This window comes from Apis cerana, linkage group LG10 (assembly GCF_029169275.1).
Source record: "Apis cerana isolate GH-2021 linkage group LG10, AcerK_1.0, whole genome shotgun sequence".
NCBI classification, from domain to species: Eukaryota; Metazoa; Arthropoda; class Insecta; order Hymenoptera; family Apidae; genus Apis; species Apis cerana.
The window spans coordinates 8681015-8697876 of NC_083861.1; the positions used below are offsets into that span (position 1 = coordinate 8681015).

The 16862-nt window shown below is 42.9% G+C and overlaps 1 protein-coding gene across 8 annotated transcripts in view; it reads right to left on the reverse strand.

The window, feature by feature from the left end:
* The window catches only part of LOC107999520 (putative uncharacterized protein DDB_G0271606), a 105062-nt gene that overhangs the window by 18969 nt on the left and 69231 nt on the right, over positions 1-16862 (reverse strand). For 7 of the 8 annotated variants that reach the window (XM_062080134.1, XM_062080133.1, XM_028667503.2 and 4 more), the window contains 2 exons: positions 7904-8044; positions 249-375 (listed from right to left, as the gene is read on the reverse strand). In XM_062080134.1, the coding sequence (XP_061936118.1) occupies positions 249-375; positions 7904-8044 (268 nt within the window). Of the gene's footprint in view, positions 1-248; positions 376-7903; positions 8045-13752; positions 14324-16862 lie in introns of those variants that run through there. The other variant, XM_017059414.3, reaches the window with a different exon arrangement.

Genomic DNA, 16862 nt, shown 5'->3' on the forward strand with positions numbered 1-16862 from the left:
CGGAGAAGGAATTCGCAGGAATGCTCTTTGCTTCGCGTAGAGAGAGAGATCCCTCTGTGAGATTCACGAATCGTGATACTTAACGGATGCTCGTTTGTTCACGAAAAGCTTCACCTTCGTTCGTTCGTGTCAAAGGGAATCGGATCTTCCGTGGGTGCGATCAGGGGTGCGATATTTAAAGGGGTGCGAGAGTTATCCAACAGAGAACACGTTACAAGGGATAAAAAGCGGCTTATTAATCGACTTACTCAGCGTGGCGTTGTTGGCACGTGACTGGTCGGTTTGCGACCTGAGTAATCGCAACCGATTCAGTTTGCTTTGTTGTTGGTCCAACCTGTGCCTCAATCTGGCGAGTTTGTCCTGCTGTGCTGGCTCCTGAAACAGCAAATACCGGTCATTGAATGCCGGGGGAGGAGAATACCACTAAAGTGAATACGGGGCTAATGAATGGAAGGGATAGTAAAGCGGGGAAGGGGGGAGGAGCGTTGGAATATTTCAAACGGCTACCGAATAAGAGGAGAGTATTTTACTTAAAATATTAACACCACTCGCCGAACGAGCAAATTACACGGAAACGAGCTTCCTTCCTCGCCGACTAACAACCAATTTCAAAGGATCTTCACTAATCGTTACACGCATTCTCCCCGCATACCACCGTCCAATGAAAACCAGATCTCCTCTTCCGGAGATCTTCTCTAAAATTTAACGCGGAATTTAACAGTGTTGCGACCAGTAGGTCCAGTAATCTCTCCCCGAGAACGTTAACCGTAAATTACCGGGTACAGCTTTCCAGTACAGCGTGGAAACTGCAAGATTTGCTCCTTGATACTGGAATCTTTTTCATTTTTTTCTTTCTCTTTTTTTTTCTTGCTCCATGCAGCGTACACAGTGTTGATCGTTAAAAAGCTTAGAAGAAAAGCTGGTCGTCCTTGCTTGAGGGAACGAATGGAGGATTCGAGCGTGGCTGAAACTTTCTATATCTTTTGGTCTTATATCGAGGTCTCGTATACCGGGGAATAGAGGCGACGCCGAGGATTAAAGTTTTCGAGTCTGAGAAAATCCTGTCCAGACCGAGTCCTGTCGCCTCGGTTCTATCTCGTATTACTTCCAATTGGCGGAGAATCTGCCGCGACTCGAGCATCTCCGAGTATACAGTAGTTCTTGCGCTTGATTTTCTCGAGGTGATCTCCGTTTGAAAGAGAAGAAGAATCTCGTCTCGTCCGATAATCGATAGATAATTTCTCTTTCTTTCTCTCGTATTTTTCTTTTTCTTCTTTTTTTTTCCATCCACGTTTCTTGGATGGAATTGGGCGAGGCGCGAGAATCGTTGTTATACGAAGTAATGAATGGAAGATCAGACTGACGTCATTTAACGACAAGAGAGAAGTGAGCGGAGGGCGCGACTCGACGCTCTTAATCTCGTTAATATCGTAGAAGAAGAAGAGGCTCGTTACACGCGCGTCGAGTGTTAAGCACACGGGGAAGCGAGGAAACGTTGTCGTCGTCCTCGCCGAGAATTCAACGCGTTACCCGCTTAACTAGCCCGCCACGGGGTGCGAGTCGAGTCGAGTGGACTGCTCGAAAACTATTTTTATTTTTATAAGGAGCAGAAAGAATCGATAAAAATAAGGAGGAGGAGGAATTGATAAAAATAAGGAGATGGAGGAATTGATAAAAATAAGGAGATGGAGGAATTAATAAAAAGAAAAAAGAGAAAGAGAAATTGCTGAAAATAAAGAGGAGGAGGAATTGATAAAAAGAAGAAAGAGTATTGATAAATATGAAGAAATATGAGAAAAAAATGGTACATGCGTGTAAAAACAAATGATATTGATAAATATGAAGAAACTGGAGGAACATCTTTTTTTTCTAAATAGAATGACAATTTCGATCGAATTTTCTCTTTAATCCTCACAGATTTTTCCAATTGTGTCCGATTAGAACTAATTCGACTTTACGAGGAAGAGGAATTGATAAAAATAAGGAGGAAGAGAAATTGATAAAAATGAAGAAAGAGGAGAAATTGAAAAAAATGAAGAAAGAGGAGAAATTGAAAAAAATATCGAAAAATTTGTCCCCCTCCTTCAAGTATTGCTCGAAGTATAATTACACAAAGTGATTAAAAACACGATCTTCTTTTCCACAAATTTTGGTCAATGATGAAAAGAAAAAAAGAGAGACGAAGAAAACGAAAAACGGCGTTAACATGAGAAAAAAATGGTACATGCATGTAAAAACATATGATTAAATAAGGGATATCGGTGCTATGAGATCGGAAGATTGAAACGAAGGCTGAGAAATTGATAAAAATAAGGAGATGGAGGAATTGATAAAAATAAGGAGGAGGAGGAATTGATAAAAATAAGGAGATGGAGGAATTGATAAAAATAAGGAGGAGGAGGAATTGATAAAAATAAGGAGGGGAGGAATTGATAAAAATAAGGAGGAGGAGGAATTGATAAAAATAAGGAGATGGAGGAATTGATAAAAATAAGGAGGAGGAGGAATTGATAAAAATAAGGAGGGGGAGGAATTGATAAAAATAAGGAGGAGGAGGAATTGATAAAAATAAGGAGGAGGAGGAATTGATAAAAATAAGGAGGGGGAGGAATTGATAAAAATAAGGAGGAGGAGGAATTGATAAAAATAAGGAGATGGAGGAATTGATAAAAATAAGGAGGAGGAGGAATTGATAAAAATAAGGAGATGGAGGAATTGATAAAAATAAGGAGGAGGAGGAATTGATAAAAATAAGGAGATGGAAGAATTGATAAAAATAAGGAGGAGGAGGAATTGATAAAAATAAGGAGGAGGAGGAATTGATAAAAATAAGGAGATGGAGGAATTGATAAAAAGAAGAAAGAGTATTGATAAATATGAAGAAATATGAGAAAAAAATGGTACATGCGTGTAAAAACAAATGATATTGATAAATATGAAGAAACTGGAGGAATTGATAAAAATGAAAAAAGAAGAGAGATGCTGTTTTCTCTTTTCTTATCTTTCATTTTTCCCTTTTTATTGTTCTTTCGCTCTTTTTTTTCTATATAGAATGACAATTTCGACCGAATTTTTTCTTTAATCCTCGCAGATATTTCCGACTGTGTTCGATTAAAACTAATTCGACTTTACGAGGAAGAGGAATTGATAAAAAGAAAAGGAGGAAGAGAAATTGATAAAAATGAAGAAAGAGGAGAAATTGAAAAAAATGAAGAAAGAGGAGAAATTGAAAAAAATATCGAAAAATTTGTCCCCCTCCTTCAAGTATTGCTCGAAGTATAATTACACAAAGTGATTAAAAACACGATCTTCTTTTCCACAAATTTTGGTCAATGATGAAAAGAAAAAAAGAGAGACGAAGAAAACGAAAAACGGCGTTAACATGAGAAAAAAATGGTACATGCATGTAAAAACATATGATTAAATAAGGGATATCGGTGCTATGAGATCGGAAGATTGAAACGAAGGCTGAGAAATTGATAAAAATAAGGAGGAGGAGGAATTGATAAAAATAAGGAAGAGGAGGAATTGATAAAAATAAGGAGGAGGAGGAATTGATAAAAATAAGGAGGAGGAGGAATTGATAAAAATAAGGAGGAGGAGGAATTGATAAAAATAAGGAGGAGGAGGAATTGATAAAAATAAGGAGGAGGAGGAATTGATAAAAATAAGGAGGAGGAATTGATAAAAATAAGGAGGAGGAGGAATTGATAAAAATAAGGAAATGGAGGAATTGATAAAAATAAGGAGGAGGAGGAATTGATAAAAATAAGGAGGAGGAAGAATTGATAAAAATAAGGAGATGGAGGAATTGATAAAAATAAGGAGGAGGAGGAATTGATAAAAATAAGGAGATGGAGGAATTGATAAAAATAAGGAGATGGAGGAATTGATAAAAATAAGGAGGAGGAGGAATTGATAAAAATAAGGAGATGGAGGAATTGATAAAAATAAGGAGGAGGAGGAATTGATAAAAATAAGGAGGAGGAGGAATTGATAAAAATAAGGAGGAGGAGGAATTGATAAAAATAAGGAGGAGGAGGAATTGATAAAAATAAGGAAATGGAGGAATTGATAAAAATAAGGAGGAGGAGGAATTGATAAAAATAAGGAAATGGAGGAATTGATAAAAATAAGGAGGAGGAGGAATTGATAAAAATAAGGAAATGGAGGAATTGATAAAAATAAGGAGGAGGAGGAATTGATAAAAATAAGGAGGAGGAAGAATTGATAAAAATAAGGAGGAGGAGGAATTGATAAAAATAAGGAGATGGAGGAATTGATAAAAATAAGGAGATGGAGGAATTGATAAAAATAAGGAGATGGAGGAATTGATAAAAATAAGGAGGAGGAGGAATTGATAAAAATAAGGAGGAAGAGGAATTGATAAAAATAAGGAGATGGAGGAATTGATAAAAATAAGGAGGAGGAGGAATTGATAAAAATAAGGAGGAGGAGGAATTGATAAAAATAAGGAGGAGGAGGAATTGATAAAAATAAGGAGATGGAAGAATTGATAAAAATAAGGAGATGGAAGAATTGATAAAAAGAAGAAAGAGTATTGACAAAAATGTAGAAAGAGGAAAAATGCTGTTTTCCCTTTTCTTTTCTTTCATTTTCCCCTTTTATTGTTCTTTCGTCTTTTTTTTTCTAAATAGAATGAAAATTTCGACCGAATTTTCTCTTTAATCCTCGCAGATTAAAGATATTTCCGATTTTATCCGATTAAAAATAATCCGACTTTACGAGGAAGAGGAAATGAAAAATAAATAAATTTGGAGAGAAGGAATTGACAAAAATAAAGGGGAGGAGAAATTGTTAAATATAAGGAGAAAGAGAAATTGATAAAAAGCAGAAAGAAGATATGGAATTGCAAAAAATAAGGAGAAGGAGGAATAAAAAGGAGAAAGAGTAGTGATAAAAATGAAGAAAGAGAAGGAGTTGATAAAAATAAAGAAAGAGGAAAAATGCTGTTTTCCCTTTTCTTTTCTTTCTTTTTCCCCTTTTATTGTTCTTTCGTCTTTTTTTCCTAAATAGAATGAAAATTTCGATCAAATTTTCTCTTTAAGATATTAAAGATATTTCCGATTGTATGCGATTAAAAATAATCCGACTTTACGAGGAAGAGGAATTGATAAATTTGGGAAGAAGAAGGAATTGACAAAAATAAAGAGGAGGAGGAATTGCTAAAAATAAGGAGAAAGAGAAATTGATAAAAAGCAGAAAGAGGAGGAGGAATTGCCAATAATAAGGAGAAGGAGAAATTGATAAAAAGAAGAAAGAATATTGATAAAAATGAAGAAAGGGGAGGAATTGATAAAAATGAAGAAAGAGGAGAGATGTTGCTTTCCCTTCTCTTTTCTTTCTTTTTCTCCTTTTATTATTCTATCGTCTTTTTTTTCCTAAATCGTCCAATCGAACGGAAATTCCGAACGAATTTTCTCGTTAATCCTCGCAGATATTACCGATTGTGTCCGAGTAAAACTAATCCGACCCTATTACTAAAAATTACCAAAAAAAGGAGGAGGAGGAATTGATAAATTTGGGGAAGAAGAGGAATTGATAAAAATTTATAAAAATAAGGGGGAGGAGGAATTAATAAAAATAAAAAAGTGGAGAGATTGATAAAAATAATCTCTCTCTCTCTCTCTCTCTCTCTCTCTCTCTCTGTCTGTCTCTGTCTGTCTCTGTCTCTCTCTGTCTCTCTCTCTCTCTCTCTCTCTCTCTCTCTCTCTCTCTCTCTGCTGTCTGTCTGTCTGTCTGTCTGTCTGTCTGTCTCTCTCTCTCTCTCTCTCTCTCTCTCTCTCTCTCTCTCTCTCTCTCTCTCTCTCTCTCTCTCCTTCTTTCTTTGATTAAAATCGCGCGCCTAAACGGATCCCGGTTTAACCGGTGACTTGAACGCCTCCAGTCCTCGTTGATACCAACGCCATTTCGCCTCATTTGATCGTGATTTTATTTCAAATTATCTCGAGTGGAAAAGAATTATTCCACGAGTGTAACGATGATTACGCATCACGCGTCGATCCATCCAAAAATTATTTTCACAAAAGTATTTTCAAAGTGCGCGCAGTGACGCGGAGGCATCGCTCGATGAAGTTTTATCATAGATTAAGTTTCGTTCGAGCTTTATCCTCGTGCAGAAAGTTTTCACGAGTGGAGCAACGATACATCATTTCTCGTAATCGCTATCGATCTCTCTAACTCTTTCTCTCGTTCTTTTCTACACAGAATCTCCATGATCGGAGGTTCAGGATCAAGGTCATGATTACCAAAGCTAACGGTAGGCGCATTGGCTTCACTTCATTTTTTGTTCGGTTTCATTATACGGAACAGGCATACGCGAATTCATCAAGGATAATCGCGTTGTAATCGATGCTGTTTCTCGAGAAACGCTCTTAGAATTCCTTTCGGCTGAGCGTTGATTCCTCAAACACGGGGAAACTCGACTGTTTTGCCAAGTTGCTCCCAAAAGAAGAAGAAGAAGAAGAAGAAGAAGAAGAAGAAGATTGACAATGCTGGATGAACGTAATTGCCGGTTGCCCTTATGCTCGATCTTGCGCTTCTTCCAATGATAGAAACCCGCTAATTATTTACCACCCGTGTATAGCAGGTGTTCTCCAGAATATCTCGCACGATTCCTCGAGGTTATTCCCTTCCAACTCTTTCTCTCTCGATACGAATCTCGTGGACAATTTGTTTCGAAAGAAAATCGAAGGAGGGCAAACAAGAAACAAGAAATACGTAAAAATGTTCGTGAAAAGAACGGGCAAAGAATACTTGTTAATCGAGAATAATCGCGATTTTGGTCGCATTATTTACGCTTTACCACGGTGGCTAGTGGCGGGAGAGCAACGACTCGACGCGTGGTGGATCTTCTTCGGGATGACGAGGCCGAGAATGGACAGTTATCTGTTCGATAATAGGCATAAACTGTTCCCCAGTCTATTATTAGTTTGAATTATTCATGACGCGAATGTTCCGCTTCTCGTTGGCAGGAAGAACGAGTCGCGGGGACGGGGAGGATTGGAGGCCGATGAAAGTTGGGGATCATTTCGAGATTTTATATCGCGGGAAACGAAGGTTCTTTACGAGCCGTTTTATCGTCGTTCACCAGCAGTAAACGGCTAAACATTGAATTCCGACCAAACAACACACATCGGGATTGTACGCGAGTTGTATTCCATCGAGTTAAGCACTTGGAGAAATTTTGTTACACGTTCTTCGCGAAAAAGTGTACGCGATCATCGTCATCGTCGTCGTCGTCGTCGTCGATAAGTTTGTATAGCTTGTTCTTTTCTTCCAAGGAAAAAAAATCGGATTAAAATTTTTTCACAGATCGTGTTAGAACGCGCGTATTAAAATTTGGAAGCGGATCCACCCATCTGATGGTGGATATTGATTTTTGATAAATAATAAAAAGCGAATGTAAGCACAGCGAAATGGTTGTGCATATTGACGACACCACTTGTGCCGAATGGGAGAAGCCGGATATATGAAAAACTTTTTCGAAAAATATTCACCAAGCAAACCGTGCCGTAACAGCGAATCTTTGTACGTTCATCCGCTTCGAAATATATATATATATATATATGCGATGATCCAGAGAAACTTGCACGATATACGATATAATGAAATGATACACGTACACGATGTATGGACGGCGGCAGAGGCAAAGTTTGAAGATGGAATCGATGGAGAGGGGGGAAAAAAGAAAAAAAGAAGAAACGCGGCGTGTTTGGACGATCGAGCGGTGGATGGGCGGAAGTTGGTCTCATCGACGAGCGGAAGGTGGAACGCATCGAGGGCCGCGGCGAGACCGAAGGAGGGAATATTACAGGAGCTTTGTCGGGCAATTTCCAGAACGATTTCCGCATTTAGGTTGGAAGAAGTGGTTCTCTCTCACCTGTGCGCCTCGAAGCACGGCTAGACGGGCCTCTCTCTGTTCCAGGAGGCGCCTTTGCTGGGCAATTTCCCGCTGTTGCCTGGCTGCCATGCTTTCAAGCTCGCTGAGCACCAGCACAGCACCACCCCCGCCCACTGGTAACTGAAACAGGATTAAGAGTACATCAGGAAAAGCGGTTACAAATATCTGCACCGGGTGGAAGCTTTTCGCCCACCCGCGGCCTCTTCTCCAATCGACAAATTTTTTCGCCAACGGATAGATACTCGATCGAAAATTTAATCGAAAAAAAGGAAAAAAAGAAAAAGAAAATTCGTCGTTCATTCGTAAATGCTCTTCCCTTGGTATTCTTTTATTATTTAATTAATTGAGAACCAAGTTTTTCTCAATCCGCACAGGAATATGACGATATCCGCATAGATAGTTCGTTTCGATCCGCATTTTTTAACAAGGACACCAATTGTTCCGTTGCATCTTTGTACAATTTGCCGTAAAAATACGAGAGAAACAACATTATTTGGACATCGTTCGACTTGGAATTTCTTAAATACCAACGATCGATCCAATTCTACATCCTCCAACTTTAACCTACCGATGCTTCTTCACCTTCGGATCCTATCCTACGCGACGATGCCACGATAATCGAGCTTGTACAATAAAATCTCGGTATGTCGCGGAAGGTAAATCCTTCTAAATGTCAGCCTGCCATTTCGCAAAACGACCACGAGAGCTCGTCGGAGAGCAACGAAGAAGAAGAAGAAGAAGAAGAAGATGATGAAGAAGAAGGAGAGGAGGAAAAGCTGGAAGGATTACGCGATTTCGCGGAGCGGCAGAAACAAATGGAAAAACGGAAGGAGGCTGGGTCCGGGGAGAGGCGTAACGCGGCGGAGAAAAGAAAAAGCGAGACGAGGAGTGGTAGGTCCGGACTGGAGGAGAGTTCTTTTTGCTTGACCTCGTGCACCATCTGGAGAGGACCGGCCTCCGATACCAAGTAGAATCCCAAGGTCGACTTGGCCCTTCGAATTCCACACACCGAGACAAGGACTCTTGGTAACCTTCGTACGTCAACGAAAACGAGTCGAAAGCGTGTCTGTTACCGATAATCGTACTCGCTGTATCCTCGTTGTCCAACGTCTACATCTATCACGTTTTTTAATCATTATTGTTCTTCCTTTTTAAATCGGAGAATATCGTTAGAGTATGATTCGTAAATTATTATATGATTTTTTCTTCCTTTCTTTTTCAACGAAAAATACGAAGAAGAAAGGCTGAAATTCCACTCGATTCCGTTCGTTTCCAAGATTTCGCGTCGCGGTTTCGAGAGTTCTTTCGTTTCTCTCCAAGTCGTGCGATTAAAAGTCTCCTAAAGCTAAATCGCACGCGCTCTTTCATTCGAATCTCTCTCTCTCTCTCTCTCTCTCTCGATGAACGAAAACTTGGTTGCTCAGATAAAATTTTCCCTCCTTCCCTCTCTCCCTCCGATCAGATCGGACAAATTGAAGCGAAAGTGGAGCGGCGAGACGTGGCTAACCCAGATCACGTCGAATAAAATCATGTTTCCTAATCAAAATTCAAACGCTCGTTTATCTCCCCCGTTTATCTACCGAGATTGATACGAATCCCTCTCGAAAAAGGGAATTCGTTTCAAATATTCGCATGGTGCGGCGGTTTTAGAAAACTAATCCGAGTGAAATTTTTCGTTTTTACTCGAATCGTAGAAATTTCCGTGCCGATTGATGAATTCGGTTGGCGCCAACTCGACTTAGCTTCTCGAGATATGTAAGATGTGTATTAACAAGGCTCGGTTTCCAAGTAGCCAGATCGATCGGGAATCATCTGTTTGAATAAGGAAAGGGAGGGATCGGGTTTTGTTGCTCCTACGTTTCGAGCAACGTTCACCGCAACGTTCGAGACATCATTAAACCGGCGAGAAGCGGGCTATTAACGCTCGAATTGATCGACATCGAGCGCGAGTCGGTTGTACCCCCTACTGCCTCTCCTCTTCCTCCTCGCTTTATTCGCTTAACCCTTCTCGCTTTATTCGCGAGAAAATGGCGGAACGGTTCTCCTTCTCGTTCCTTCGAGGTTTGGGGAAAGAGGGAGAGAGTTAATCTTTAATGCAAAGGATCACCAAGGCGAGTCAAGAAAATCGAGGAAACTTTTCTAACGCTCGTTAACCACGACGATTCAATTTTCTCGATCCCGATGTCCCCACCCCTTGCACCTCCTCCCGTTAATCCGAATTCGATTACTTTGCACTTTGATAACCATGAAAAGTTTATCCCTCTCGTTCTTCGGAGATCCTCTTCTCGACACTGCTTGCTCCGTTTCACAACCCATCGATATCGAGATCAACTCGATTATCAACTCCGACATCTATCTCCGTTACACGCGAAACGGAACGCAATGAAAATATTCAATGCAAATTTAAACGTAAATTTACGCTAAATTATATCTCTTTTATATTTAAATACCACCTCCTCCTCTTCCGGAACAATCTAATTTACACCGGTCGTTCTCAGATTTTCCGGTTAAATAGCTTGAGAAAGGGAGGAGAAGAAGAAGAGGAAGAGGAAGAGGAAGAAGAAAAAATGAAACGGAGATTGTAAAGCGCAATAACTCGCGCAAGAAGGATAACGGGAGGGTGAATAAATATCAAACACTCTCCCAGGTTGTTGCGAGGGAGAGATTTTTCATTTCGAAACCGCAAAATTTTCCCTCCGATACAACCGCCTCGTAAATAAACACAAGCGCGGTCACTGATCCAAGAAAAGAGTGGAGAATTCCCTCCCCTTTTTCTCTCTCGATCGAAGGAAGGTGGCGTGCCTTCGAGCATAGTGCCGCGTTTTTCACGCGCGTGAAACTCGAACAAGTGCGATTCGAGGAGACACGCGATGCGACTGCCCTGTTATTATCCTGTACGCTCGCAGAGGAACCCTCCCCCTCCTCTTCCCTCCCCTCCTCCGACTTATCCGTCAGATGTGTATTGCGTATTCCGCGAGTTCCAGAAAAATCTCGCAGATTTTGCTCAGTTTTGGCCTCCTCCCCGAGTTGATTTAATGCCAGGTTGCCTCTCGATGGGAGAAAGAATATTTTATTACCTATGGAATGCGTGGACGCGGAGTTTCGAGGATGCGGCGATGTTGCTGCAAGTTCCATAGCTGCAAGTCACGTAGTTATTTAGAAGTGAAAGCGGGGAACCTCGGGTGTATTAATAGTTCGATCACACGGCTCATCAGACCCATTTTCGTTCGAGTCACGAACAACTTAATTTTCCATTATATCCCAGAGAGTGCAGAGAGCTGCGTCGCGTCCTCCGCGTATCCACGGACGAACGGCAAATGTTCGAAAAGCGGGGAGAATTCTCGTGGCAGGCGGGGGAGGGGAGGGTAATATCCGAGGGAAATCGATACGTAAGCGTAATTAAAAGGCAGGAAAAACCAAACCGGGTTTATGAATGATTGACCATTCGAGGGATGAACTTTTGAACGGCCTCGTTCAAACCTCGTTATCTTCATTAACGCCAATTCCCGCTTTTCCATCCGCGAATCCTTCCGTTTCTTCCTTCTCCTCCTCTTCATTCCCTTTCGTCTTCCGTCCTATCCCTCTTCGTCCATACCTCGCTCTACGTCTTTAAACTCTTTACGGTGTTTCCAATTTCTTCGAAGCTCGTCGCGCTACGCGGCGCGTAAATTTCTCGTTTCTCCTCTCGCGTGGCGAAGTAAAAAAACTCCTATTTTTATGCGGCCCTCGTCAATCTTTTACAACGCTTCATCTCGCTCTTCCCTCGCGACGAGGGCGAGCTCGCCTCGCGAATAATTCTCCCAACGATTTCGATAAAAATCCCTTGTTTCTCTCGATTCGAAACGAAAGGAAAGGCGTGTCTTCCGTTTTCCATTTCCTCAAAGGGGGACGGTTTTTCTTTACGAACAAAAAATCGCGATCTTTGGATATTCCGTTCGCGAATAATTTTCGGTCGGATCGGTTCTTTGCCAGCGAAGAATTCTCTCTCGTGTCGCTGCTTCTTCGACACTCGATATTACATTCTTCGAACGCGTCTCCATCCCATCCTTCCCATTCCATCGCCTACTCGTTCGACGAAACGCAGAGGCCGGATAGAGGTAAATAATAATAATACATCGAATCAAGAAAGAATCAAGAGCAATTAACCGAACGGAGCGATCCGTTAAATGGATTCCCTTCTTCCGATCCATGTCGCGAGTTAATGCTTCCTTATCTTGTTGATCGTCTCGCAATAGAGAGAAAGAAAAAGAGAGAGAGAGAAGGAAGGTTTTCTGAGAGAACGGAGGAATTTCGGGTGGAACATCGGTGGAAGAAGAGGGTTTGGAGTAAAAACATGGCCGGAAACGAAAGCGGCCGAGCATTACACAGGTAAGCTTCTCCGAACGGCATGTTGACCTTTCTCATTTCGGCCCGGGGCCCTGTGTTAAACGCTGTGTTCTGCAATCATGCGGTGTAACGGGTGGCTTCGAGAACTCGGTCCCCGTTTCCTTCTCTCTCTCTCTCTCTCTCTCTGCACGGAGAAACCTCTTGAACCGAACCAATTGCCCCATTTCGGCGAGGCGAAGCTACAGTCCCGGGGAATATAAATCCAACTTGTCTACTGTTGGCAAACTGTTGGAGAGGAGACGGAGTAAAACCGAATGCGCCACCGAATACGTAGCTAGGCAGGAAATAAAACAGGGATACGACGAGAATATATCGCGCCTTGTTCGTTATTTGGAGGGGAGGGAGAAAAAGATCGTTCGAAAGTCGAGTTTCGACTACGTAATGGCTACGTTTGTCGGATCGGTCAAGGTTTCGAACACGTTGTGGAGCAACAGCCTCGATTCGAGGAAATGGTAGGAGATAAAAAAAAAGGAGGCAGGGGGGATGGAAAAACCGAACGATTCGACCGATTATCGTGCGTCTGGATGCTGTATCGAACGGCTGTATCGTCGCACGCTCTTTCGAAAGCGTTTGTCCGAATCACAATCGGGGAAAAAACGTGGAATACGTGGATAGAACGGAAACACGATTCTTTCGACAACTTGCTCGTTTCCCTAACGTTGAACGATTTTTAGAACGATTTTAGAGAACACAGAGAGAGAGAGAGAATAAAACGATCTTGCGTATCAAAATGGCCGAATTTTTCTTCGCGCAACTCGCACAGATTTTTTTCAACGAACAGATATACGCGATAATAGTTGAATCGGTGAACAGTTTTGGGGTGGATAATTAAGGAAATTCGCGGATGGACGGAGGAGAGGCGCGCTTTGCCAAGGGAGCGCCGATAAATACCGAGGAGAATTTCATCGAAATAATCCCCGCGGGCCAATCCCGGCCGCGCACGCCTTACAAAGTTACCTCGCGACAGTTTAAGTGGCCGTAACTATTATTTACTCGATCAACTAACCGACACGTAATCTCCTAATAACGAACTATGACGCCTCTCCCTCTTCTCTTCTCCTCCCCTCTCCTTTTATCGCGAGGAAGGTATCAAAGAACGTATCCTCTCTCCTAGATAAACGGTCGATTGATTTATCGTGGTAGGAGGACCACCCTCCTCCATTAGGAGGATTTGAAATTGGCGGCGATCCGGGCGGAATCCAGATCCCGCGCGTGCTTAACGAGATCTGTCTCTCGACGAGAATCATCTCTCCCAACTTTTCTTGGCGTTTTTTAAGCGTCTAAAAGCGTATCGTCCGAGGAGCGAACGCGATAAAACGTTAGAGGAAAGGGGGAGGGGATTTTTGCAACGTGCAACGATACACGGGAGGAGGAGGGGGGCGAGAAACGCGTGGAACGAAGGGGGAAGGAAGGAGGAACGTTACGAAGAGAGGGAAGCTTACCTCGTTCTCGAGCTTAGGGGCGGTGTCGTTGCATTCCGGCTGCTTGCCATCCGCCAGTTTCTCCTTCACAGACAGCAACTTTGGCTTTCTCTTCGATCGTCCGTGCCGGAGCTTCACCGTCACGGCTTTCGACTTGAAGTTCTCCGCCGGATAGACGCACGCCAGCATCGTGCCTCGCCACGGTTTCGCGATTATTTTCGTTCGATTTGTCCTCGACAAAGCGTGGCTAGCCTCGAAACTATCCTCGGGTAGGGGTATCCTCCCTCCCCTCTCTTTCTTTCTTTCCCCTCTCGACTATATCCTCGAAAACTCGCCTCACCCTCCCCTTTTCAACCACCAACGACGAAGAGCGGAGGGCGTTCGTTTCCTCGTCCCGTTCGTGCAAGTTCGGGAGAAAAGCGCGCTGCTCGTCAACGCATCGCGATTAATCAACAAACTCCGCCGCTCGCTTTCTCCCCCAACCGACGACCGCGCTAAATCGCCTTTCTCCCTTTCGCACTTCACAGTTTCCCCTTTTCCTTCCTCTCGATTTGTTCCTCGTTCGGGTCGATTTTCCTCGGGTCTACCGCCTCTAAAATAACATCGTAGCAAGGCACGAGCGTTAAACACGATTGTATCGTATTTCGCTGCGGAGAGAGATCTTCGGCTCTGGGAAGAATTAGTCGGCGGGAGAAACGAAAATTGGCCGAGGCCAATCGTTCGAGAGCTTTTCGGATAGAGAGATAATTGACGATCGCGATAATTACGTCCCCCTCCCCTCCCTTTTGACGGAGGCGACGAATTCCTACAATTTTCACGTCGCGTGTTTTTTTTATTATAAATGGCGCGCCAATTAAAACGCGAGCTAATTGTCGAAACGAGTCTCGTTCTCCCTCGCGTTCTCCCTTCGTTGTTTCGCCTTTCCTCTCTCTCGTCCAAAATAATTCGCGCCAGTTACAGGAGATCCGAGCGCATTTAATCCGCGTCTGATAACTTTGCGCGAAAAAGGTTGGACTTTTCGTGGCGGAAAATCTAATTCGAGTTCTGGGAAGGGAATTTCGCTTTTCCCAAGTTTATCCCTCGAACGAGAAATATTTCAAAGGGAGATCGAATTTCGGCGGCAAAGGAGATGATTCGCCCGCGAGGAAGCTCGAATCCCGAATCTTGTTAATTATAATCCACCGTTGCAAAGGGAGAAGGGTCAGTGTGCATCGATTCGACATTGTCCGCGCCAACTTCTCTACTAGTAGAATAATCAACCGAACAGAACTTGGTTGGTTCGAAGAGAATACAGGAAAGAGGAAGTGGCCTCGAATTTCGCGGCAACTCGATAACGTCGATAATCGCCCCTCTTGTAATATCCATAAACCGTGGACAACAAGGGACGAAAAAATTTGCAATTAACTTTTTCGATCAATCCCTCCATCTCTTTTTTCTTACCAACATAATAGTAAATTACTAGTAAATTAATCTCGATAATCGAAAGAATTGAAAAGAGCGTCTTGTTCGAAGTTATCGACTTCGTACGAACCTTTCACACCCTTTCTTTTCCCCCTACGATTCGCATAAATATACAAGAATTATACGAATTATCGATTCCGGGAAGTGGAAATGGAAGGCCATTAAACGAAATCTCTCGATTAGCGGTAATGATCGTCATCTGGCGGATAAGCAGGTCGGGCGCAAATCCTCGTGGAGGAAACGCGCGTGGAAACGGAATCGAGGGTTAAAACCTCGTGGGGGCGGCGGCCACTCGCGACGAGTAAACAAAGGAAGGAAGGAAGGAAGGAAGAAAGGAAGGAAGCCTGCACATCCCTTCCCGGGAAGAGAAGGCTTCGCCGTAAATTTTTCATCCTCTCTTTCCGTTTCATCGCCCTTTATTTTATCAACGATGTTTTGGATAGCTCATCCATGAAAACTCGGAACGGTGTCTCGATTAATTTTTCCTCTGGCCAATTCGATTAGTCGAAAGATTAACGCGAAGAAGAAAAGCTCGTTTTGATTACGGAAACGGTTTTCGTAAGAAAACAGAAAAAGAGAAACTTGTTCTATTCTAATTCTAAATCTAGTTTAATTCGGGCTTCGATCGACCGGCAGAGTATTTTTCAAATATTTTTCGCGGATCTATTTTCGACCGCTTCTTCGATCGCACGGCTAAAAAGCTGAAAGACGCGAGAGAGTTCCACGTAAGTATCCACGTTATTTTCGAAGGAGAGGCAGGATCCAAGAGGGAAATTTACCGGTGCGTAATCTGGAATTTAACCTGGTATACATCAATCGATGGATGACGGTGGGCGTTCGAGAAAGAAAACGGAGGATATCGAGGATAACGATTAAGCGACGGCGCCCTGTCAATCCGTGACGATATTTCCCCGAAAGATGAACGTGGAAAAAAGAGGAGGGAGAAGGAAACACGGTCGAGAAGGGACCGTGACATGTTCCATTGTGACGTGGCCTGTTGCTTGAAAATATCCAACCAAGGAAAAAATCCACGTATCTATCGCAAGGAACGTACACACTCTCCCTCTAATGGGGTTTGTCTTATTTAATTTCCGGCCGACTCGAGGGGAAAAGTCGAGGCGTCATTACTTTCTATTCGCCTCTTCCAGCCCCCAACTGTCTCCGACTGCGGGAATAAAAGTGTTTCCACGGATCGACGCCCGCGTTGCAAGCTCGTTCATCCTCTCGTCGATAAATGAATTTTCGCGTTGCTAGGAGGAGGGGGCGGCTGTTTCCGCGAGAGACTTTGTCCTCCTCGATTTCTATTTCAACAAGTTTCAACTCGACTGGAACACTGGGTCGAGAATGGATCCGGTGACAAGGAGAGACCTCTCTCCTCCTACCCCCGAAAGGAATTGTTTTTCCTACCGTACCCGAGTAGATATCGTTTGTTACTTTAACCCCCCATCTCTCTTTTTAAGCGTAATTACGGCAAATTAATCTTGCACCGGTTCCCTGTTTTCAGGTGCGTCGCGCTTTGTTCGAGTCGAGGCTTTCCTCCTCCGCACGCGTGCACGGATCTCTCCGGATATAGAATCGGAGGGGGTGGGTGATTTCCTTGTTTCTGGAACCGGAGATCGCGTTTTCCGATATCGGCGCAGTTCCAAGAAAATATCGAGGCAAAGAAACGG